Source organism: Neoarius graeffei, chromosome 11 (assembly GCF_027579695.1).
Source record: "Neoarius graeffei isolate fNeoGra1 chromosome 11, fNeoGra1.pri, whole genome shotgun sequence".
In the NCBI taxonomy this organism is placed as follows: Eukaryota; Metazoa; Chordata; class Actinopteri; order Siluriformes; family Ariidae; genus Neoarius; species Neoarius graeffei.
The window spans coordinates 33,831,372-33,856,970 of NC_083579.1; the positions used below are offsets into that span (position 1 = coordinate 33,831,372).

Consider the following 25,599-nt stretch of genomic DNA (forward strand, 5'->3'; position numbering starts at 1 on the left):
ATGTGCACTAATGCACCCTCATACCATCACAGATACTGGCTTTTGAACTGTGCGCTGATAACAAGCCGGATGGTCCCTCTCCTCTTTAGCCTGGAGGACGTGGTGTCCATGATTTCTAAAAAGAATTTCTACTTTTGATTCGTCAGACCTCGGGACAATTTCCCACTTTGCCTCAGTCCATCGTAAAAGAGCTTAGGCCCAGAGGAGGTGGCGGTGTTTCTGGATATTGTTTATATTTGGTTTTAACTTGCATTCGTGGATGCAGTAATGAACTGTTTTCACAGACGATGGTTTTCTGAAGTGTTCCTGAGCCCATACAGTGATTTCCACTACAGACACGTGTCTGCTTTTTAATGCAGTGTCTCCTGAGGGCCTGAAGATCACAGGCATCCAATGTCAGTTTTCAGCCTTGTCTCTTGCATACAGAGATTTCCCCAGATTCTCTGAATCTTTTAATGATATTATGGACCACAGATGATGTGATCCACAAATTCTTTGTAGTTTTACATTTCTTAAATTATTGCAGTTTCCCCACACAGTCTTTCAGAGTGCTGAACCCCTCCCCATCTTTACTTCTGAGAGACTCCACCTCTCTGAAATGCTCTTTTTATACCCAATCATGTTACTGACCTGTTGCAATTAACCAAATTAGTTGGTTTTTTTAAGCATTACACGTTTTCAGTCTTTTGTTGCCCCTGTCTCAACTTTTATGAAACGTGTTGCTGACATCAAATTCAAAATGAGCAGATATTTAAAAAACAAAACAATTTCTCCGTTTCAACATTTGATGTGTTGGCTTTGTACTATTTTCAATAAAACATAGGGTTTCCATGATTTGCAAATCTTCACATTCTGCTTTGTTTTACACAGTGTCCCAACTTTTTTGGAACTGGGGTTGTAGAAATGACCTAAAACTCAATAAAATAAGGCAAACACGTGATATATTGTTTATTTGAAAGTTGCAATCAGCTTGTGCATTTTTTCCCCTCTTTTTAATACACCTGTAAAACTTTTAGTAAATCAAGGTCCGACTCTGTAGAAGCATGGAGCAGTGCTTGAACTGGAGGACATGTGTACAGACGATGTGCGCAAACACGGTCATTTCGCAGTTAAGATAGTTGAGCAATTTCATCCAAATTTTTTTCTGGACATTAAGAAAATGTTTGGCTTAAAACATTCTTGGCTGATCCCGGGATGGTGTGGAAAGGCAACTTCTGGCCAATTTCAATGTGAAATGCAGTCACAGTCAAAGATAAGCTTCCAGTTTAGTGTTTTTAATGTGACTGAATGAACATCAGAGAGGTTTAACTTCGCAAATGTTAGCAAATAAATGAATTTGAACAATTCTTACTTTCAACTTAAAAGTAAAATTGTGAACGTGAACAAATAAAACACACAAAGCTGAAATGTTCAGTTCGGACTTAAACTAAATGTGTTGCCATGCAATTTTTCAGAGTCCTCAATTTCAGGAAATAATTGTAGTTCTGCTGTTGATATTTACATACTGTACTATTTTCTTAGCATGTTTCTCTGGAGTAGAAAGCTCCCTAAAAGTTCTCACTTTTTGTTCTCTTTAAATCGAGAGAAAACACTTTACTTTAGGCTTCAAATGTGAAATTAAAAAGTGGCATTTGACAATCTTTAATTTTCTCGAGATCACACTCAGTGTTGCACGTGTGTGTGTGAGCTTCAGCTGATGTTTTGTTACACTTAATATTTCACTACATTTGAAAACATTCATGCTTGTCAGCTCAAGTTTGACATCAATGACCTTTGATAGTAATCCCTTTATCCATGATCAGTCAAACTTGGTTTTTTTAAATCACCACTTTCCACCCTTTACTGATGTCGTCCAGAGAGGAACCCGAACGGTACCAGAACCCAAATCCTCCCATCAGGGTGGACAAGCAGTCGGCGGTTTCTGTTTGACGGAAACCTGTTTGTTCAATATGTGAATATATTAAAATTATATATAAATCTCTATATATAAATCTATGACACAAATACTGTTGTATCAACTACAAATAGTTAAATCCTGTAACTCCTATTTCAGAATTTAGTGCCTTTTTTTGGACAGTAGACTGTTCAGTAATTAATATGTAGTATATGTATGCTTTATTACTTTTTTAAGACTTTTTTTTAAACCTGTGTTTATTTTAGTACTGTATCTTCTAGAGAATAAAGTCTAAATCAATGCTGAGCTCTGAATTGCATTTTTCTGAAATAAATACCTAACTGAATGGGAGTTATAACCAACGTTTCTCCTGCTCGACTCCAGAAGATTATAAATGAGCCGATTAGCTGAATCAGGTGTGTTGGAGCAGGAAAATCGCCAAATTGTTCACAAGAAGGTGATCTCCAAGACCCTGGGAATTACGGTACATGAACTACCAAAAGAACTAGAAGGAAGAAAAAGAAAGAAATGATAAATGGGAAAAAAAGGAAGTATGGGGAAAAAAAGTGAAATGAGTAGCAAGTGTGAAAGATGGAGAGAAAACAGAAGACAGATCCAAAAGGAAGAAAAAAATAAAATTGATGGGAGGAAGGAAAGAAAAGAGACAAGTGGAAAAAAATACAAGCTTGAAGAAGGAAGGAAAGAAAGGAGATGAGAGAAACTGATCATTTGAAAAAGCTAGAAGTGATGAAAGAAGAAACTAAATACAAGACTAGAAGGAAGAAAGAAAGAAAAAGAAGAGGATAATGAGAAGAAAATATAAAATGCAGGGACAGAAAGAAGAAATGAGGGGAAAACATTTGGGGAAGGAAGTGACAAAAGATGAGAAAAATAGATTATACCTTTAATGTTTTAATTACCCCTTAAAGCAGTTGCTACAGCCACCCTTGTATCTGTTTTTACTGTTCACCCTGAGAACAGATTTACAAGGAAAAAAAAAGTCTAAAGACAAGGTTTTAGACAAGGCGTCATGCATGTCGTCATTATGGGATATACACGGGGTCGTCATATGAGTCATTCTATAATTAGGGGTACATTTCATGTAAAGCAAAATCTCAAAATATCAGTATTCTTTTTCAATAAATAACCTATATGTTTCCATGGTATATACCCTCAAGTTCCTAAACAAATTAATTGCCAAGCTTAATCTTAAATTACTTTTAAAATATTTTAATGAAAATGAACATTTGATTGTTTATTTTGTCAACCGTGTTACGGACAAATGTTATGTCATCTTAAACATATATAAAAATACTACACATTTGAAAACATTTGTTTGAAAGTGCTTAAGTCCATTAACAAGATGTTTTTAATTAATCTGTACAACTGTTATGGAAAATATGAATTTTGAGCTTCATAAATAGAATTTTATGGTTCACTGTGATGCAGAATGACACTTTTTTCAACATAAATCCTTGTTACGTCAAATTTAGAGTTGTTCTCCCTCCTTATACAAGACTTCCCTATCCAGAGATAATCCCCAATCTTTTATTTTACAGTTCATCAAACACATACGGTAAGAGATTTATAGCACAAAAAACACTTGCAACACAATTGACAGGCAATGTAACACAATTGACGGGAGTAACACAGTTGACAGGGCAGAAGAACAAGAGGACACTTTTTAGGATAAAAAGAGCTTTTTATTGTTTTAAATTTAACTACAAATAAGCTGATGAATTCAGGTGAACTGTTAAAACAACATTTAGACACAATTTCAGAGAAACGTAGCTTATTTAACAAATTGAACATATTAAATCATTCTGTTTGTTTGTCTGTCAATATGAAGATTAAGTGACAAAAACATACTCCTCCTCAACTGTGTCATAGCTGATGGGTAACACAGTTGACGGTAACGCAGTTGACATTTCGGCCATTTTTAGAGTGTTGTGCTAACTGCAGACCTCAGAGCTTTCACTACAAGACCTTAATCAATTCATATTTTTATTATCTTTAGCTGTATACTTTGTAAATACAATTTCTAAATCAGGTTTATATGAATATGTTGGGGCGGCACGGTGGTGTAGTGGTTAGCGCTGTCACCTCACAGCAAGAAGGTCCTGGGTTCGAGCCCCGGGGCCGGCGAGGTCCTTTCTGTGTGGAGTTTGCATGTTCTCCCCGTGTCCGTGTGGGTTTCCTCCGGGTGCTCCGGTTTCCCCCACAGTCCAAAGACATGCAGGTTAGGTTAACTGGTGACTCTAAATTGAGCGTAGGTGTGAATGTGAGTGTGAATGGTTGTCTGTGTCTATGTGTCAGCCCTGTGATGACCTGGCGACTTGTCCAGGGTGTACCCCGCCTTTCGCCCGTAGTCAGCTGGGATAGACTCCAGCTTGCCTGCGACCCTGTAGAAGGATAAAGCGGCTACAGATAATGAGATGAGATGAGATGAATATGTTGACAGACAATTAACCCTCTCTAGGAGTATACAACAGTATTGATGAAAATATTGAAGAGGTGAACTCAAAACTTACCACACGGTCTTCAAATTTCCCACCAAAGAGGATATGACATCACATGATGTTGGTCACATGACTTAGGACCAAACCATTTGCTGATTTATGGGGGGGGGGGGGGGGGGGGTGTCAGTGGGTAACACAGTTGGCATAAGTTTCTCGGACGCACACAAAATTCTTCATTTAATTTATAATATAAAGCATTTTAGGCTTTTAAACACTTTTGTCATATTATAATAATTACCATGAATAAATATTTATAAAAATTTTAAACAAAAACCTTTTTTTAAAATGTAAATATGAAGACCAAACCTGACATTTGGAAAATCGGACAGCATAAAAACACCAAACTCCAGTATTATATATGCATTTTTGCAGAGTAAAATGATGTAATTTGTTGACTTTTTGTATTATATAAAAGAGAAATGTGTGCTAATGTACAAAAGATCATTGGCTGAAGTTAACAGTTAGTGAAATTGACAAATACAGCACATGGACTTGAGATGTACCCCTAATTATAGAATGACTCATATGTTGTCATTAAGGGGTAAAGAACAAAGATAAAGAGAAAACAAAAATGCTAGAAAAAAGAAAATGAGAGAAAATACTATTCAAGTTGTTACTGGAAAGAAAATCAAGGAAAGAAGTCACAAAAATGAGAGCAATAGATCATTATTTTTTTAAAGTTAGAGGAAGAAAGAAATGGTTGGAGGAGAAAACAGGAAGAAAAAAACAACTGTAAGGAAGAGTACCATCAGTGCTGGGGATTAATGATGTGATTAATAAGGACAGTCGCAGTCGGTTTGGTAAATCAGTTGCTTTTATTTTTCCTTTCCACAGCGATTACTGTACAGTCGATATATAAAAGAAATTATAAATGTATTATTATACACGATTACTCTTTGGATATCAGCATCAAATTACAAATAATTAAATTAATCCCAAACTTGTGCTCAGATTGGAGTCTCAGAATGTGCACACACACACGATCAGTGAGAGGAAGCAGTTCATGAGCATGTACGATGAAAGCTCTGTGGAGGGAAACTGCACTTCACTTTGGAGGGAAAAGGAGCTGCGAGTCGGTGTAGAGAGCACACAGAGGTGGAAGGAAGGAAGGAACCATTTTCAGGGGTTGAGAATTAAACACTCTGTCGGAGTCACCGAGCCCAGCTGGAATGGAGCTGGAAGGACACTTTGTGGTCACTTTAATATTTAATATTGCTGAGGATCAGAGGCGGGTTTGAGGAACGGTACGTCAGATATGAAAACGTACAAAAGAAGATCACTGCTCCCGCATCAGATAACTGCTAAATTGCACTTACGTGTTAAATCTTGGCAAAATATTTTGTAATCAGTAATACAGATGTCAGTAGGCTAACTGAAATGTTGGCCAGTTTTCGACTGTACAATTTCAGCGCGCTTAAAGATCACACTTTATGAGAAGTTCAATAAAAGAAAACTCTTGTCTGAATTCTGAGTGTGCGTGATTAGCATGTGCCACTGAGATGAAGATCCTCTAACGATAGACCTGTGATTCAACAGCAAATGTACGACACTGCTTACGACAGCAATTAGTGTAACGCTGTCAAACAAGCTTGATGTGAGCAATGTTTTTGTATCTGTGAACATGTTTAGGTTTCAACATCGCTACTACTGTACTTTAGCAGTCGCGTGAATTTGCCCGCTTCCTATTGGAGGGTTTTAGCCGAGTGTCGAAACAGTGTATGAAATTAACAAAACCATTTCACACTGGGGGGGAATGGCTGTCGATCATCTTCGGTCCCAGTGGCACCAAATCAACCGTGAGATTGTGAACATCAATCGTATCATGCGTTGCAAGACCTCTGATCTCAACTCACAACCAATTTTTTTATTTATTTATTTTTTTAAAAACGATTTTTGTCTGCAAAATCATGAGAAAAACCGTACAGATTTAAACCTGGCAATTCTTTATTGTCTGCACTTGCGGGATAAAAATCTGTGAGGATTCTCTAGCAGCAACTCATCACACTCATGATTACACTTAATACCAGCCACATTTACAACACTGGATAGAATAAAAGCATCACTGAAATAGTTTAGGACGTTAATGCGAGTTCTGCTAAAATGTGCTAAAAGCCAAGCCGGTGAGGGGGAGAGAGGGGACCACCGCACAGACAGACAGCTCACAGCACAAAAACGATCTCGTCTACGTAATGAATCGTAAAGAAATCAAGGACGTTGTAATTTTATGAACGTACAGGACAACACAATAGACATGCTCACAGTGTTCAGGCTACATCTACAAAACACGCAATTAAACACTACTGAAATATCTTGAGAGGTGGGGCCAAGCAGGCAGCTACTGACTGCTAAAGGGGCGGAGCTTAGACAAAATGTTGAAATTGGTGTAAAAATGGACGTGTAAATACACAAAGGGAGTCAAAAAAAATGTTTTTAATGATGATTTTATAAAATCTGTATCTGCAATTCATAAAATTGTTTAAATACGGTTTTTATTTATTTGCCAGTAACCTCCATACTCATCTTGCTGACTGATGTCTGCACGTCTGCTAATCTGATCAGAGCAGCACTATTCTGAGCTACTTGTGCGTAATTTTTTCAGATATCTTGCTGCACAAGGCACAGACCTGATTTCAAAAAAAAAAAAAAAGATGCATTTCCAAGACAATGACAAGATGAAGAAACCATGTCTAATGACAACGCACATGCACACACTTCCACTAAACAGTTCTATTAGTTAGAAGACTCTGGAGTTATCAAAGAAAACAAACTCAGGAAAATAAATACTACTTTAAGGAAGTCTTACCCCTTCCTAGGGACACTTGGGAGTTAAAAAGACGATGGCTTTTTATTTCAGCACCGAGTCCTTGGTTAGAATTTAACCCGCTATAAAACAAGGAAAGACGCCCACTGCGTGGGCACACGTCTAATCTAAATCAAATCAAAATGTGCAATATTTTAATTGAAAGGGATTCCTAAATTGCAAACTTTTAGGAAAAAAAAATCCACATGGCTATCTATAATCATTAACATATACTTTAATAATATCAATATTGCATTCGATTTAAGAAAAATCACATTAACGACTTTAACCCTGCGTTCACACTAGCAAGCGACAAAGTGAGATTTTCCCAAAACGCCATAAAGCGACAAATCCAAACGACTGGCTCGCACGATTCGCTGGACCGATGTGTGGTACGATGTTCCCATTTGCTGTCTGATGCTCAAAAATGAATCAAAGACTTAGTGCTTTTATCTTATCCCTGTCTTATACGCTCTCTTGATAAATGTGTACAGAGACATTATGAAGCAAAAAATAAAGCTTGGCAGGAAGTAGCAGAGATCGTTGGTGAGTGTATGTAACTAGTACAGCTAATTACAGCTACATCAAACACTGATTAACGCGTTACTTTAATCTGCATTTAACTAGTTAGCTTTCGAAGCTGTATAAAGCCGTTACCGTCTGAGGAAGGACTGTGCGACACTGAACCAGCGCCACGATTGATTGGCTCGTCGTGTGCGAGTGTGAACACAGGGTAAGGATTAAAATGCAATGGTATAACCCATCTTTCTGGTCTGCTCCCATGTGCAAGAACATTCATTCATGCTCCTTCATACTGAAGTACGTGCATCTCCGACTGTGTAATGATGCAAAAACCATTTAGTACTTTCACTTGGAATGACTTTCTTTCTATTTATTCGCTTTACGCAAATGAATATAGTGTAGCCTTAGGCACTGCCAGGAATTGGTCCGTCCTCTTATCTTTGCTAAATTCAAAGCTCCTCACGGAAGACTGAACTTCATGAATCACTAAAATGATCTCCCTGGTGTCAGTAACTGTAACTAACATTTCTTACACGTCATTCAACGTGCCATTTCTAACTGGAGGTTTATCCTCATGAATTCCAGTGCAACGTTAAACTGATCCGCTCTCTTAAACCGCTCGCGTCTACGTGCTACGTGCTCTGAGGTATGTAGTGGCCTTCCCCATATGAGCTACAGACTTTTCTCCGAATGCAATTCCATCTTTATCTTACTCTCGTACAGGCAATAAATACAGTACAGCACGTCGCATCGGAAATGCAACTTCCTGTCTTTAGGCCTACTCATACTAAACACGATGAATTATGAAAGTGTAAAAGAGTTGGAAATGGTTTTCCCCACACACTTGGCTCGATGTGTATTTTCTGCAAATTGCAGGGAGCGGATCTCTAGCAGCGTTCGCGTGCATGTTTATTAAAATTAGATTTGTTTAATTTATCGACGATTAGATTAGACGATCTACTGACGCAACATCGGGGCTAAAATAATGCTGTGGCCATAAACTTGCACTTCCCACTAAAAGCACTGATATGGTTTATTTTTAAAATAAAGGATCGTACAGCTCTAATACGAGCGATCAATGTTTAAGATATGATATGAACTGCCAAAGATCATCCAAAAACCACAAAAACTAAACTTTAAATTAAACATAAAATGCATGTTTGGTGTGAGTAGGCCTTTACAGTTACACCTAGTACAAGTATATATATGCATAAACCACAATTTTGGCATCTTCTGATGCAGAACTTTCTTTCTCTTACATCAGATACAACCATTATCTCTGACCAATCCCTGAGATCAGACCACATGCTTACAGAAAGCTTTCTTGCTAGTGTTAGAGGAATAAGGGACAAGGGTGGGTGGGTGGGTGGGTGGGTGGGGGAATCCTGAATCACAAAGGCACATTCGGGGTTCTCAGCACAGATTATTGACTACAGGGGAGGAAGATTAATCATGCATAATCACGTAAAACATGAGTCTACAAAAGGAGAGAATCGGGGCCGGATAAAAATCGCCCGTTCGACCCCCAGAGAACAGGATTCCTTGTTCTATTCGAGTTTCGACTCGCAGAGTTTATTCAGTGTTGAGATGCGACTCGTCACGTGAGCAGGTACGCTGGTGTAGAGGTGAAAACGCCGTCGCTCCTCCGTGTAGAACCGAGCACCAGGGTTACACAGAACAAGTGCGTGAATCGGATTCGGTCCTCGTACAGGAAGGAACAGCGTTTAGTTGCTCCAGGATTTACGGTTCTCTGCTTTCTGACTGGTCAGGCCTGAACCTGCTTTAATCTGTAGGAAATCGCCGCTACGCCGTCTAGATGCGTCGCGCCGACTCACACGGTCCGGCCGCACAAGGACTCCGTAACCGGGATTGCAACGGAAATACTGACGGCCTCCTACAGAGCCATCGTTTTTACCTGGCAGGAGGAAAAACAAATCATAAATCATCATATATTAAAAAAAAAAAAAAAAAAAAAAAGACTTCTTGAAGAACCAGAGAGATCAGAGAGCAGGTCTGAACTTTAAAACCTGTCGATCTGCACCACAACTACAAGGACACCAAGTTTAGACAAGTCCCCTAACAAGCATGCTGTTTCAGCACAAAGGGCTAAACTTTATTTATTTTCATAACATTAGTAAAGTTAGACTGATTCTAAATGTACTTAAGAAATTTAACTCTCTCTAACCCGACTCCACTAGGGCTGAGGGATATTATAATTTATCAATATATTGATCTATCAAGTCACAACATGCTTTTCTGAGATAACAGATATTGTAATATATTTTAATATTTTTTTAACTGAAAATGTTTCATGTAATCACAAACTGACTGAAGCAACCAACATGATGTTAAAAATTGTGTTTAATCTTTAAAATTGTAAAAAAAATATATATATATTTTTTAAAAAAAGTCCCTTTTTTCACCATTTCATTTTCCAAGATTTATTTAGTATATTTTTTAGTGCTGTCAAGCGATTAAAATATTTAATCGTGATTAATGTCGCGACTGTCATAGTTAACTCGCGATTAATCGCAATTTAATCGCACATTTTTGTCACATGAAAAACCATTGTAATTCTCTTATCAGCATAAAAAAGTGAATGGGCTTGCTCACCGTTCGAACTACGGGGGTACTCGGGGGATCCGAGATCCCCTGAAACAGACATGAGATCCCTTGAAAACATGATTTGGGAAATGTTGTGGGGGTCTCTAAAATATTGGCAAAATGATGTTTATTGACATAGCAATCGTGTGTAACGGGAAGCATTTGCATATCCGAAGTGAGCGTGCGATGGAGATCCGCGCTCTGAGACAAGCGCAAGCACCCCAAGGGAAAATAAGGGACCCCCCCGAAAATATCGGCATAGTTCGAACACTGGTTGTACCAATGTTTTTTTTTATTGCAGAGCATAACACGTCTTGTCACAGCCACTGCAAAGTGGGGCTGGAGCCGCCGATGGGAAAACGAAACCTAAGCCGAGCACCGTGGCTCTTCGGGGGAGGGCAGAGGACTCTGGCTGTGCGGGGCGTGGCATCATGTCACAGAGCGTTAATCTCGCGATAAAAAAATTATTGCCGTTAAAATTGAGTCAAGTTAACGTGTTAATAACGCGACATTTTTGACAGCACTAATATTTTTAATCTGAATAATACAAAAAAATTAAATTTTGTAGACATGAAATAAAGTATTAGCAAACGTTTTTAAAGTGCTGATGACACGAACATGACTCTATGCAATTCCTTAAATAAACTATACAACATGGCAAACGTTAGATTTCTGTTATAATTACGTGAAAAGAAGCTGTTGTTACGCAAATATCCAACTTTTAATTGCACAGCGCAAGAAAACTGGGTCCGTGGCTCGCGGCCATGCTGTGACGTCAGCGGAAGAACATGCTGCGGTTCACTGGCTGTTCTACTCAATGGAAATGGCGCATGAAAATGCCGGTGAACTCTCTAGCTCTTGCTCTTCTGGGAGTCTAGAATTGTGTTGCGAGTGGGATAGATCGGAAGAATCAAGTGATGACGAACACGGGTGCATCCAGCCGTACAGGTTTGAACCTGTTACTGTGCAATCTGAGAGCGACTCCGACCCCGAGATGGACAGCGGACAGGCAGACAGCCCAGCATTGACGAACACCACAAGGTTGGATAACAAGGATTGGTAGGTCAACCCGTATTTGTTCAAGATGTTACGGAATCAATATTTTAATATTGTGTATTGTTGTCTTGCATGTGTAAACACTGCTTATATCATGTAAGCCGTATGCTACACTGAATACATAGTTCCTAATGGAGCATGCAAACGGCTAACATAATAAGCTTACGACTATGCCTGATCCGTGATACATTTAGGATAATATTGGCAGGCACGTCTTCTAGTTTATGGCTTCTTAGTTTTATCCTTGAATGAAGCAAAATATTTGATAACCTACATCAGCGTAAGCAAATGACAATCTGTAGCCTACTTGTCTGGCTAAGTTAGCTTTGCTTTGAGAAACAAATTCTTTCAACTTGGCAATAAGAGACCACAATGCAAAGGCAAAATACTACAACTGCTACTACAAATCTGTCACATCAACAAACCAGCAAGTGAGGAGGAAGACTAGGCGATATGATGCCCATACCCATAGATCAGTTTTTTTGTATTAGTACTAAGAAAACGTAAACAAACCATCCAACACCATCGAAGACAGTGCAAGCTTTCGCAAGCAAATACATGACTGATATCACGCCGACTTTATGATTACATTTATGATTATCATGAATGTGTACTCTATGAGCGCTCTGGAGCGAGTCACTTCCAAGATGGCCGCGCAGACCGCATGGTTACTATTTTTAGCATCATGTCGGAGCACTCTATAGCTCTACGTACTTTTATCTTATGTCGTTTCTCAACACATGTTCTGACAGGAGGACTGTCTTTGGAGGAGTCGCCTTGTCCCAGGCGACTGCTGGATCCGGCATAGCTACTAGTAGACCTAGCCTGGGCCCGCCCATCCTAAGCGTGACGCAACACGAGGGCCTGTTCCGAGCTTAGTCTGGCCAGGCAGGCTATCTACAGCATTTCCAAGCTCCCGAAAAATCGGGAACCAATCAACTTTGAGCATCTCCAACGGCCCTGGGTAGAGGCGTGTTCAAGGCAGTGACGTAGTAGAACTGCGACCGGAAGCCATAGATTGTTTACAGAATCTATGCCGGAAGCGCTTCATTCACATCACGAACATGGAGCAGCGGCAAGCCTTTAACACAGCGGTAGATGCTGTATTGAAAGCATTCAACGGGAAGTTCTCATTGAAAACGGAGCAAAGAGCAGCCCTGGAGGTATTTATTGAAAGGAAGAACGTTATTGCCTTGCTCCCGACCGGCTTCGGTAAGAGTTTAATCTGCCAGTTAGCCCCGTCGCGTCGCATACGTCAGAGGAAAGAGTGATGTGATTGGTTTAAGCTTTGTCACAGCCTTTTCTGGCTTTGACCAGTAGCAAACTGAGGCATTTCAGGGAGGCGGGTCAACCACGGGCTCTGGGAAACGGTTGGGCTTAATAGCTTGGCCAGACCAAATGCTCGCAGAGCTTTGAAGTTGCGTTAGCCAGGCTATAGTAGACCCCCTCCGGAATACTGTAGGCACTGCTGATGGTAGCAGCACAAGTTTGTGCTGAACTGAACACCCAAGAGATTCTTTTAAGCTGGGAAGGGTGTCAAAGCAATCCAAATCGAAGTGTTCAGAGCACAGGACGGATGTTGGTGAGGGCTCCCACTTGTCACGAGTGCGCCTGACTTGCTTCACCCACTTAGCATGCAGCTCGGGATCTCTGGGAAACTTGAATAAACTTACCCCATCCTTGTGGGTTTTGGAGCAAAAGCCGGCAACACAACGCGAAGGCATAATAACTGTATATATATATATAATAATGACAAACTGAACACCTGTCGCATCAACAACAAACTGGTAAGTTAGGAGGAAGGTTATTTCGCTGACGTCATATAGCTCCTCCTCCTCTTTCGTCTCCTGGGTGCTGCAGCCCCGTCAAATTTGCCCAAATAGCCGCGTTTTTTATCATAACTTGTAAAATAGGCGCCTTCGTGAATTAATATATGGATCATCGGGAATTACTTTTTATGTTATAAAACATCGCCAAAGATGTCAAAAACGTGTCATCAGCCCTTTAAATGCCACACTGCTGCTTTGTTGGCAATTTGTATACATTATTCATAACGCATCATAAAAATACCTTCGAGAATTGTGATGCGCGTCATATCACCCACCTCGATGATGATGATACTGAAGATTGTGTTTTAAACACAACCAGTAGAGTAGATCAGGATATTAGTGTGCAAGTAAAAATATCACACTGACCTGCGGGCGTGTCGAGCTCCACTCCAACCCAGGTGCCTTCAGAAAAGTCCGTGTGCCCAACGTAACGCACTGTGCCACTCTTACTGTTGGCCACCATGACGCTTTCTCCAACTCTGAGCCAGCGAGGGAGTTCAATATGTCTGCTTGTTACATCACAGCTGCCCTCTGCCCTGCCTCTTTCTCTTTTCTCCTTCTCCTCCTCCTCCTCAGGCAGTATAGGGCTGAACGACTTGAGGTTTGAAGGTTTGACCTTCTGGAGGGAGAACGCATAATCTGTAGCAGCTTTAGGTACTAAAGTAGGGACGGTTACTAGTTTTGTTTCAGAGTTAGAACAGGGAACGCCGTTCCGAGGAGCAGGCTGTAGGTCTTTGGGGTTCAGGTTCTGCTGAGGTGCCTCATCGTGCTTTATCCTGGTTTCTGCAGGAGGAACGCAAGTGTCCTCACACTCGTCTGCACCACGCCGGGACATATCGTAGGTGTTGGGGCTCAGGGTGAGGTCCCCGGATGCTGCAGAGACATCAGAGAGGGTTGTGGTGGAGACGCTGGTGGAGAAATAGCCACTGGAAGCTTCACTCATAGGGCTGAGGGGCAGCTCATGCGAGTGCTGCATGGAGGACATGGATACATCAGGGCTGTCTGAGGGTTTCTCAGAGCCAGGACTCCTTCCAATCACTGGCATCTGAGGGAAGGCATGAACACCACCAAAGAATAACTAAAACACAGCTTCTCACATGTTATTCCCATCAAGGGTTGAGGAACTTACCAGTTCTGCTCGAACTCTGCTTTCATCTGGGCCGATGCTAGTTTGCATCATGATCCGAGGCACGTGCTGGAAAGATGGACAAAACGTTAATCTCGTAGACATATAAAAAAAGTTTTTGTTTTCGTAGAATTACTACGTTCAGGTTTTGCAGACAGACTGTGCAGGAGGGAATTATTCTGCTGCTAACAAGAAAATCGTAGCAGGCAGAGAACGGGAGAGAGAACAAAAAACAAAAACCAACATTACCATGAACATCAGACCGCTTTTCTAACGTGAGAATTTTTTTTATTTGAGTTTGGTTTGACCATGGCTTTAGCTAGATAAGCGTAAAAGTGTATTTTTGAGGTGTTTTGAGGCTAAACAAGGGGTGTTCACACGGCACATATTCGCATCGATGCTGCACCGATGTATTTTGTTGCGATATATCTTACACCGGTGTAAATTTTGTGGAGCGTTCACACGTCACAAACCTGCTTACTAGAGAGAAGCGTGTTAGCACCGGTGCAGCCCCACTTGCGTTCACACGGCAGTTTTTGCGACCGTGCTATACGATAGTAATAATGCGGAAATGAAATATGCGCATGCGTGAAAATGTACTTCCTTTTCCCAGTTGTCATGGCATCACCAAGCACCGGGAAAACAACGTGGATGAAGACACCAGTGTTGCCAGATACTGCTGACGTTTTCCAGCCCAAAATATGTTCAAATCCGCCAAAATGCACTTAAAACCGCCCAATCTGGCAACACTGGAAGACACGCAGTTCTGTTGTTGTTGATATTCGCCATTTTGGAAGCGCAAAATACCAGGACGCAAATTATGCGATGCCCGTATGTAATCAACTCTCCTCACGCGTAGCGAGTCTACCCCTGTAGCGTTCAGACGGCCCATTTTATATCGGTGCTGCCCCGCAAACTAGCATTTACTCCGGAGTAAATTTCTTAAACCACCTCCCGAGCAGGGTTAGATTTGCACCGGTTTAAGCAGCTTTCAGGGGCTACACCGGTATAACTTTGTACCGTGTGAACGCTCTACCGGGGCAGCCCCGGTGCTACACCGGAGTAAGAGTTGCTGAGTGAACACCCCTACAGAAGACGGTGGCACCTCTGGGACTGTACATTTCATTCTACGACCAAATTAACACTGACAATTCATTCCCTATCTATATTTAAAGTATCCTGTTATATTGACCGGTTCACTAAGAGACAAATCACTGAAAATCACTCCAATACTAAAATCTTGACAAATGCACACTAGTTTACACTCGCCAGCTACGCCATAATCCATGGATTATTTTAATAAATGCCAAACTATACAGATATTCCTCAGTGTAAAAGGACATGTTCAGGGGACTTGAAATGAGAGAAGAAGTGTATTTATTACCAAAAAGACAAGGTTGCGTACCTGTTGTGATTGTGGAGAGGGACGCAGGTCCTTCTTGTCTTCGCGAGCAGGGAAAAGGGACTTGAGCAGCTTGGGCATCTGAGGGACGAGGGCCTTGACTGGGGAGAGATAAGAAGCAGCAAGCCCTGAAAGGCCTGAGGGGATGTCGTGGAAGAGGAGAGGAACACGGAGAAGGAAGAGACGGTGACGGGGAAACAAGGACGGGCGTGATGGAGGCAGACGGGGAAGAGTGCGAGAAGTTGAACGCCACATTAACATGTAGTTGGACATGACAACAATATAGGAAATGAGAAGTTATATGCTGTTTGTATGGCGACGGGAACTAAATTGCTCATTTATGTCACATATGCATAAAAGTTCACTATATTGCAATGAAAACACTATCAAAAATTGTTCATCTTCCAACTGACTCTAATGGATCAACTGCATCTGCCTCGTAAACTTCTTTTTAAGGGGGAAAAGGTGGGGCCAATTTCAGGGTCAGGAAAAATACGTCTGAAATAAAGAAACTAGCCAGTTCCTGTGCATGAATAAAGTTTTTTCAGGTTTCTTTAAAAATAGATGATAAATCACATTACTACGAGTCTAGAAACATTTTTAGAAATCTCAAACGGCAAATATAAAGATCATGAATATGTAACAAATATAGCTAAATAAATACATTTTACTTTAGTGCCAAAATGCTGATTTTTCCTCCGTGTATGCCGAGATGAGATTAAAGCATGACTATAAATTTACAATCCAGTTTACAAAAGGTGTGACCGATTTAAAACAAGTATTTTTGCGCTTAAATACTGTGTAATTAACAAGCACCAGAAACACACAATAGAGTGTACAGTCAACCTAACACTGTGTCGGATATCAGCTTAAAGGAACAGTCCACCGTACTTCCATAATGAAATATGCTCTTATCTGAATTGAGACGAGCTGCTCCGTACCTCTCCGAGCTTTGCGCGACCTCCCAGTCAGTCAGACGCAGTCAGACGCGCTGTCACTCCTGTTAGCAATGTAGCTAGGCTCAGCATGGCCAACGGTATTTTTTGGGGCTGTAGTTAGATGCGACCAAACTCTTCCACGTTTCTCCTGTTTACATAGGTTTATATGACCAGTGATATGAAACAAGTTCAGTTACACAAATTGAAACGTAGCGATTTTCTATGCTATGGAAAGTGCGCACTATAATGACAGGCGTACTAACACCTTCTGTGCGCTTCGGCAGCGCATTGATACGGAGCTCAGATATCAATGCGCTGTCGAAGCGCGCAGAAGGTGTTAGTACGCCTGTCATTATAGTGCGGACTTTCCATAGCATAGAAAATCGCCACGTTTCAATTTGTGTAACTGAACTTGTTTCATATCACTGGTCATATAAACCTATGTAAACAGGAGAAACGTGGAAGAGTTTGGTCGCATCTAACTACAGCCCCAAAAAATACCGTTGGCCATGCTGAGCCTAGCTACATTGCTAACAGGAGTGACAGCGCGTCTGACTGACTGGGAGGTCGCGCAAAGCTCGGAGAGGTACGGAGCAGCTCGTCTCAATTCAGATAAGAGCATATTTCATTATGAAAGTACGGTGGACTGTTCCTTTAAGACAAAGTAGAAGCTGTAAAGTAGAGGAAGAGTCTGGGATGGAGATGAAATGACAGCCTTAGAGGACTTGTGAGGATAAAGGCGTGGCCGGTTTACCTTGCTCTGGATCCTGGGTTTGGGGTGGACTCTGGCCCTGTGGCGGCGGCGTGGGGTCTCTGGCGGGCCGAGGCAGCGTGCGGCTGAACTGTGGAGCCGTCAGGAAGATGTCCTGCTGACTTTCCCATCGATTCTTCATCAAAAAAAAAAGAAAAAATTTGAATTTTTAGACTTTTAGAATTGCACACAGTCCTAAGGAAAACAGGATGTACAGATTGCTCACCTTGTTGTCCTCTAGGCTTGAGTTTGGAGACAGATCCTGTCTGCTTCCAGAAAGCTATTGGGGGGGGGGAAGAAAATAAATAAATAAATAAAACATCACGGGAAAAAAAAAAGAAAAAAAAAGTGTGTAATATGTAGTAGAGGTCTGCGCGGGACAGAATTTTCAGTCCCGCTCCCGCATTGTGCAGTCCCGCTCCCGCAAAGAATTATGATTTTCAGTCCCGCTCCTGCCCGCGCCTGCCATATTTTGTCCCGCTCCCGCCCGCAAATCCCGCATGATGCAGACGTTCACGTTATTTCTCACGAAAGTTCTTGTCATTGGCTTGGGGAATTAAACATGCTGAGCTTAGCTGAGCTCTCCACTGACCGATCCTTCACCTAGCGTACGTAGCGAGGGTGCGCGTTGCCAGGCGGCATGCGCAGCTGAGGCTTTACAGAGATACCCATTGTGAGCTTCACTAGAGGAGCTCTGCTCTTCTGCCATGATCGGAGATCTCAAACACGGAAGAGCGGAAAGGAATTGGAAACGTACGCGAGATTAGACCACACCCGCAAATTTAGGCATCTTAAAATGTTTTTATTAATGCCAAATAAAATATCCAGCACAAATTATATATGATAGACATAAATTAATAATTTATAAATTTTATTTTAAACACGTTTTTAGTCAAGAGGAATCAGCTGAGGTGGCTCGGGCATCTTTTTCGAATGCCTCCTAGACGCCTCCCTGGGGAGGTGTTCCAGGCATGTCCCCCCGGGAGGAGGCCCCGGGGAAGACCCAGGACACGCTGGAGGGACTATGTCTCTCAGCTGGCCTGGGAACGCCTCGGTGTTCTTCCCGAGGAGCTAGCCAAGGTGTCTGGGGAGAGGGAAGTTTGGGCTTCCATGCTTAGACTGCTGCCTCCGCGACCCGGTCCCAGATGAAGCGGAAGACGACGAGACGTTTTTAGTTAGCGGGACTGCAGCTCATCACCTCTCCCGCCCGCTCCCTCATTGTGCACTCCCCCTCCCGCCCGCAATTAGCTTTCAAAATTTGTCCCGCGCTGCACTGCTTTGCGTCGGGTCCCGCGGGACTCCCACGGGAGTGCAGGGCTCTAATATGTAGCGTTAACATCCAGAGATTTGTCTGTATTGCCCACCCCAAACTCAGAGCTGCATACACAGCTCTTGTGAGAACATTTAACTTGGATTGCTCTTGCTATAAGCTCTGATGTACTCACCCTGTGCACACTGGGTGAGCTGAGGCTCCGTCTGCTTCCCTTTCCTTTCCCAGCCAAGTGCTCCTTCACAGCTACCTCCTGAAAACGCAAAACCATCATCACAGATCTGTACGAACATCTGCTTATGCATTACTCATCGTCCAATTAAACATAATTACCTCCGAATCAAATCATTTATCTCAATCCTGCTGGTGAATGTTAAGTGAGGGGTAACGGACCTGTCTTAGGCGATCCAGCGTGAGGATGTTTTCCACGGCCAGGACACTGCGCAGGTATTTCTCGATGGCCGCCTCGTTGTCCGATGATTTGGGGTTCTCGGTGTTGGCGGCCATGCGAGCGAGCATCTCCCTGTCCTCGGAACTCTGAGCATCCTGAATATTAACACAGTTGTATATGCGATAAATAACATGCAATTTCATAGCGCAGTAACCCACAACTTGCAAGTTTCCACATCTTGCGTACAACTCTAGCATGAGTGTGCACTCACTCACCCCTGGGATATTAGACACAACCTCGAAGGTCACCCCACAGCCCGGCACGGTGCTCCGTGTGGACATTCTCTTTAAGAAGTTCTGGGCAAAACCCTGCAGACAAACATGTAGAATAAAAAGAACATTAGATCACCACACTATTCTAGGTAGGAGTTTCAGAATTGTGAAGGTTGTTGTCTCTCTGCGCTTCTATACGCTGATTTCCAACACAAATGTGACACGATGAGCTTTTGACTACAATATAGTCACTGAACTGAAAAACAGTCATGGGATCATCTTTAATGCCTCAAAAGGTTATCAGAAATTATTCCATCCACATTCACTGGATATGCGCAATCACGTGCTCCGATGGGCTACTCTACTACTAGGCTATCAGCTCATACACCGTGAGCAGAGAAAAAAAAACAAAATGGTATCAAGTATTTAAAAGAAACAGAAATGACTAAAAGAATATAGTCCCCCCCCCAATATGTTCTGTTCCACACTCTAGCCCAGTCGGTGGCGGTAATGCACCTTTAAGCTGGTTTGCCAACCACCAAATAACCCTAAAGAACAACAAAATGGCAGAGCGTGTTGCTCAACCAACCGAGGACGAAATGAAAACTCTACTTGAAAGCAAAACCCCCAAAAATACAAAATGAGTGCTCTGAGAGCACGATATCCCCCACTGGCAACTATACCATAACTCTGGTAAAATGAGACTGAACTGAACGAAATTGCAATATGCGCATCACCGACATAGAACAAACAATCCTGCCAAGTTTTGTGAAATTCCTCCAAAAATTGCGAGAGGACTTTATTTCAGAAAGCGAGTACCCTTCTCGCGACGGACTGACAGACGGACATCGTCATGACAATCCCCCTTTGGGCCTTTCGGCCAGCGGGGGATAAAAACTTTTTGCCAAATTACATGAAATTCCTCCAAAAATTGAGGGAAGTTGATTTCAGAAAGCAAGCACACCTTGATGAAATTGCCAAAGTACAAGTTTGTTAATAATCAAGGGCATAACTCTGGGAAAATCTGCCCAAATTAAATGAAATTTCAATCTGCGTATAACTGTCATATAACAAAGCCTTTCGCCAAGTTTGGTGAAATTCCTCCACATATTGTGAGAGGAGTCGATTTCAGAAGAACGTACACCCTCATGAAATTGTCAAAGTACAAGTTATTTAATCAAGGGTCAAAACTCTGGGAAAATTTTCACAAACGAAATTAAATTGCAATATGCGTATTACCGTCATATACAGTGGGGCAAAAAAGTATTTAGTCAGTCACCAATTATGCAAGTTCTCCCACTTAAAAAGATGAGAGAGGCCTGTAATTTTCATCATAGGTATACCTCACCTATGAGAGACAAAATGAGAAAAAAAAATCCAGAAAATCACATTGTCTGATTTTTAAAGAATTTATTTGCAAATTATGGTGGAAAATAAGTATTTGGTCAATAACAAAAGTTCATCTCAATACTTTGTTATATACCCTTTGTTGGCAATGACAGAGGTCAAACGTTTTCTGTAAGTCTTCACAAGGTTTTCACACACTGTTGCTGGTATTTTGGCCCATTCCTCCATGCAGATCTCCTCTAGAGCAGTGATGTTTTGGGGCTGTCGCTGGGCAACACAGACTTTCAACTCCCTCCAAAGATTTTCTATGGGGTTGAGATCTGGAGACTGGCTAGGCCACTCCAGGACCTTGAAATCGTTGCCCGGGCGGTGTGTTTGGGATCATTGTCATGCTGAAAGACCCAGCCACGTTTCATCTTCAATGCCCTTGCTGATGGAAGGAGGTTTTCACTCAAAATTTCACGATACATGGCCGCATTCATTCTTTCCTTTACACGGATCAGTCGTCCTGGTCCCTTTGCAGAAAAACAGCCCCAAAGCATGATGTTTCCACCCCCATGCTTCACAGTAGGTATGGTGTTCTTTGGATGCAACTCAGCATTCTTTCTCCTCCAAACACGACAAGTTGAGTTTTTACCAAAAAGTTCTATTTTGGTTTCATCTGACCATATGACATTCTCCCAATCCTCTTCTGGATCATCCAAATGCTCTCTAGCAAACTTCAGACGGGCCTGGACATGTACTGGCTTAAGCAGGGGGACACGTCTGGCACTGCAGGATTTGAGTCCCTGGCGGCGTAGTGTGTTACTGATGGTAGCCTTTGTTACTTTGGTCCCAGCTCTCTGCAGGTCATTCACTAGGTCCCCCCGTGTGGTTCTGGGATTTTTGCTCACCGTTCTTGTGATCATTTTGACCCCACGGGGTGAGATCTTGCGTGGAGCCCCAGATCGAGGGAGATTATCAGTGGTCTTGTATGTCTTCCATTTTCTAATAATTGCTCCCACAGTTGATTTCTTCACACCAAGCTGCTTACCTATTGCAGATTCAGTCTTCCCAGCCTGGTGCAGGTCTACAATTGTGTTTCTGGTGTCCTTTGACAGCTCTTTGGTCTTGGCCATAGTGGAGTTTGGAGTGTGACTGTTTGAGGTTGTGGACAGGTGTCTTTTATACTGATAACGAGTTCAAACAGGTGCCAATAATACAGGTAACGAGTGGAGGACAGAGGAGCCTCTTAAAGAAGAAGTTACAGGTCTGTGAGAGCCAGAAATCTTGCTTGTTTGTAGGTGACCAAATACTTATTTTACCGAGGAATTTACCAATTAATTCATTAAAAATCCTACAATGTGATTTCCTGGATTCTTTCCCCCCATTCTGTCTCTCATAGTTGAAGTGTACCTATGATGAAAATTACAGGCCTCTCTCATCTTTTTAAGTGGGACAACTTGCACAATTGGTGGCTGACTAAATACTTTTTTGCCCCACTGTAACAAGGCCGGCGGCACGGTGGTGTAGTGGTTAGCGCTGTCGCCTCACAGCAAGAAGGTCCTGGGTTCGAGCCCCGGGGCCGGCGAGGGCCTTTCTGTGTGGAGTTTGCATGTTCTCCCCGTGTCCGCGTGGGTTTCCTCCGGGTGCTCCGGTTTCCCCCACAGTCCAAAGACATGCAGGTTAGGTTAACTGGTGACTCTAAATTGACCGTAGGTGTGAATGTGAGTGTGAATGGTTGTCTGTGTCTATGTGTCAGCCCTGTGATGACCTGGCGACTTGTCCAGGGTGTACCCCGCCTTTCGCCCGTAGTCAGCTGGGATAGGCTCCAGCTTGCCTGCGACCCTGTAGAAGGATAAAGCGGCTAGAGATAATGTGATGTGTGATGTGTAATGTAACAAGGCCTTTTGCCAAGCTTCGAGAAATTCGTCCAAAAATTGTGAGAGGAGCTGATGTCAGAAGGAAAACACACTCATGAAATTGGCAAAGTATAATTTTGTTAATCAAGGGCTGTAACTCTGGTAAAACTTGACCGAATTTAACAAAATTACAATATGTGTATTACCGACATGTAACAAAGAATCCTGCCAAGTTTCGTGAAATTCCTCCAAAAATTGTGAGAGGAGTTGATTTCAGAAGGTGAGCACCCTTCTTGGGACGGATGGACATCACCACGACATAATCCCCCTTCGGGCCTTGCAGCCAGCGGGGGATAAAAAGCAACAAAATACGAAATGAAAGTATTTGATGGTAAGAATGTTTTTTTTTCCTCAATAATTATTATTAAATCATAGCATTTTTCACAAATTGCTCCGGTCATTTCACCGGTTTGTTTACATTCGAAGCAGAAATGATTTCGTCAGACGTTTTGTGCATCAAATTTGCAAAAAATAAAAATGCTCCATTTCTCAAAATCCAGTGAATGTGGACAGAATAAAACGGTTATTCCGCTCAATCTTGTTGTATATGGCTTACAGCCAACTCGGCACTACGCGCTTCGTCGGCTGTCAGCTCATGTACGACTTGATTTCGTGGAATAACTTAAACATACAGTAATATTTAACCTTTAATTAAATAAAAAAAAACTATAGATTAAACAATACTTAATTCACACTGTACCCAGTGAGAGCTCTTAAGAGAGCACAAAGAGAAAAGAATCAAGAGTGCGCTTCAACCTGTCGTCCGGTGAGATTCACGCAGATGCGTTTGCGCAGGACGAGCTGCATCTCTGCCGGGTGGCTGAGCTGCACCACGGTGCGTATGGTCAGGTAGACCCTCTGGTCTGGAGCTCCACCTCGACTCAGCTGAGGACACTCATGAACCGTGGAGTCCCAGGAGGCCTCAGCTTTCACCTGCAGCAAAATGGCACCAATCAGGGTTAGCGCTGATCAAGTCAAGCGTGTCACTCAGGTTCCTGAAATGTTGGTACTTGTTTAACGGAGTGTCAGTTCATATCAGTGTCAGAGCCTGGCAGGAGAGTGTGTTCTCTGATTGGACGTTCAACTGAGTACACAAAAAAATTAATAACTCGCTATTATAATAAAACTATAAAACTTACACTTAAGAACACATTCATTGAAAGACTTCCATTTCTTCGACGTCACCTTGACGTATCAGAGTCCTAAATGCTGATTTCTCACCTCTCCATCGTAGTGTTTGACAATTTGCAGATCAAAGAAGTCGTCCTCATCCTCTCCGTTCAGTATGGCATCCCAGCCGCCGGCTTCTGGGCTGTCCAGGTTTTCTTGGGAGCTAAAATCATCAGCTAAAGTGGAGACGACAAGAGAACGGACAGGAAGAGAAATATCAGTTATATGGGATTTTTAAACAGCGACCAAAACTGGAGATCTGGCATTTCTAAACTGTTCGAGTTAACATACCACTCAGGTCAAGGAAGAGCACTGGAATGTGAGTTTCCATCCCAGGAACCGGTACCCTGCCAAGACAAAAATATCAAAATGACAGCGTCCAAACCATGTAATTTCAAACCATGAATATAAAATATTTAACCTTTTGAACTCGTACATATTTACACCCAATTAAAATGTCTATTAATTTACTTTTTTTTTTTTTGCTTATCATGTTCAGAAAGAGGGCGGCACAGTGGTGTAGTGGTTAGCGCTGTCGCCTCTAGGGGTCGACCGATAATCGGCCTGGCCGATATATCGGGCCGATATTCTGCATTTTTAGAGTTATCGGTATCGGCCATAATTTCCACCGATATGCCGATAACATGCCTTTTTGCAGCCATTTCGTTCCAAACGCGACTGTCACTGCACGTCCTTTCCTGCACTCGCCTCTCTGAGTTCAAGAACACGGTCCCGCCCACCACATCATCTGATTTGTTTGGCACAAGAGATATAGCCAATCAACACGCGTAGCTAAACGCTGTGAACTGTTTCAAGGCGGCCGTACGGGCACTCGGGCAGAAGCAGAACCCACTTCAAGGTAAGGACACGCTGCTTTTGCCGCAATAAGTCACAAACGCACAACATCATTATATGTTTACATTCTTCATCTACTACTTGTTAAAATTGTCCATTTGCATCTGTGTAGCCAGGCAAACTTAGCTTACGGAAGGAAGCACTTGAATTAGCCTACAACCAACTAGTCTCGCTGAAACTACATGTAATGTTGTCCATAGTAAGCAGTCCCCAGCATAACATAGGCTGCAGTCATTTTTAAATCCCCGTCTGGAAACGTTGTGAATGTGTCAGTAGTTCTACTCGAACAGTAGAATGACAGCCATACAGAGAGGTGGTCAAGGGAAGACGAAATAAAACGTAGTGTTTGTGTTCTGTAGGCTAGCGCAAGCCTACTGGCTATTTGTTATGGTGATGAGTAAACTTCATGACGTGCACTTGTATATGTTAGGTAACTTTATAAAGTGCTATTTGAACATTTAAACAAGCCAGGTGTGATATGGTGCTAGTAGGCTGTGTAATACTGTAGGGAGTTTGTCAGGACGCTTGTTGTGGGCTCAGTAATTAATTGTGTCATGGATGCACACTTGCTTGGATAAACGGTAATGAACGAAATACATCAATTAAACTCTTAAATGTTCTTATGCTACTTCACATTGCGCTGTAATGTACTCCACTAGTATTTATAATTCTTGCGCAAGTGATTCTCCTCGCTCGCGCTTCTGATTCGGAAAGCGATATACTCTTAAAGGAGCAGCCGCTCCTTTTAACCAGAGCTTTTAACACTCCGTTCTCACTTTCTCTATCCAGAATCCAGAGTGTATTTTCATTTATTTTCCACTGAAAATGGTGAGCTGTAATATAGTAGGGAGTGATTTATTTTTTTATTGGTGAATATTTTATTATTATTTTATTTCTCATTTTATTCTAACTGATGTTTGACTTTATTGTACAAATGCTGCTGGCATCTCCC

General features: G+C 42.1%; 1 protein-coding gene across 4 annotated transcripts in view; it reads right to left on the bottom strand.

Annotated features, from left to right (window-relative positions):
- Positions 1–5,204: 5,204 nt before the first annotated feature.
- Positions 5,205–25,599, bottom strand: part of kif13ba (kinesin family member 13Ba) — a 124,264-nt gene continuing 103,869 nt past the window's right edge. For all 4 annotated transcript variants that reach the window (XM_060933742.1, XM_060933741.1, XM_060933743.1 and 1 more), the window contains 12 exons: positions 24,084–24,139; positions 23,844–23,968; positions 23,379–23,555; positions 19,378–19,470; positions 19,105–19,257; positions 18,887–18,964; positions 17,668–17,721; positions 17,445–17,577; positions 15,756–15,853; positions 14,354–14,419; positions 13,591–14,269; positions 5,205–9,650 (listed from right to left, as the gene is read on the bottom strand). In XM_060933742.1, the coding sequence (XP_060789725.1) occupies positions 9,460–9,650; positions 13,591–14,269; positions 14,354–14,419; positions 15,756–15,853; positions 17,445–17,577; positions 17,668–17,721; positions 18,887–18,964; positions 19,105–19,257; positions 19,378–19,470; positions 23,379–23,555; positions 23,844–23,968; positions 24,084–24,139 (1,903 nt within the window). In that variant the 3' untranslated portion in view covers positions 5,205–9,459. The remainder of the gene's footprint in view (positions 9,651–13,590; positions 14,270–14,353; positions 14,420–15,755; positions 15,854–17,444; positions 17,578–17,667; positions 17,722–18,886; positions 18,965–19,104; positions 19,258–19,377; positions 19,471–23,378; positions 23,556–23,843; positions 23,969–24,083; positions 24,140–25,599) is intronic.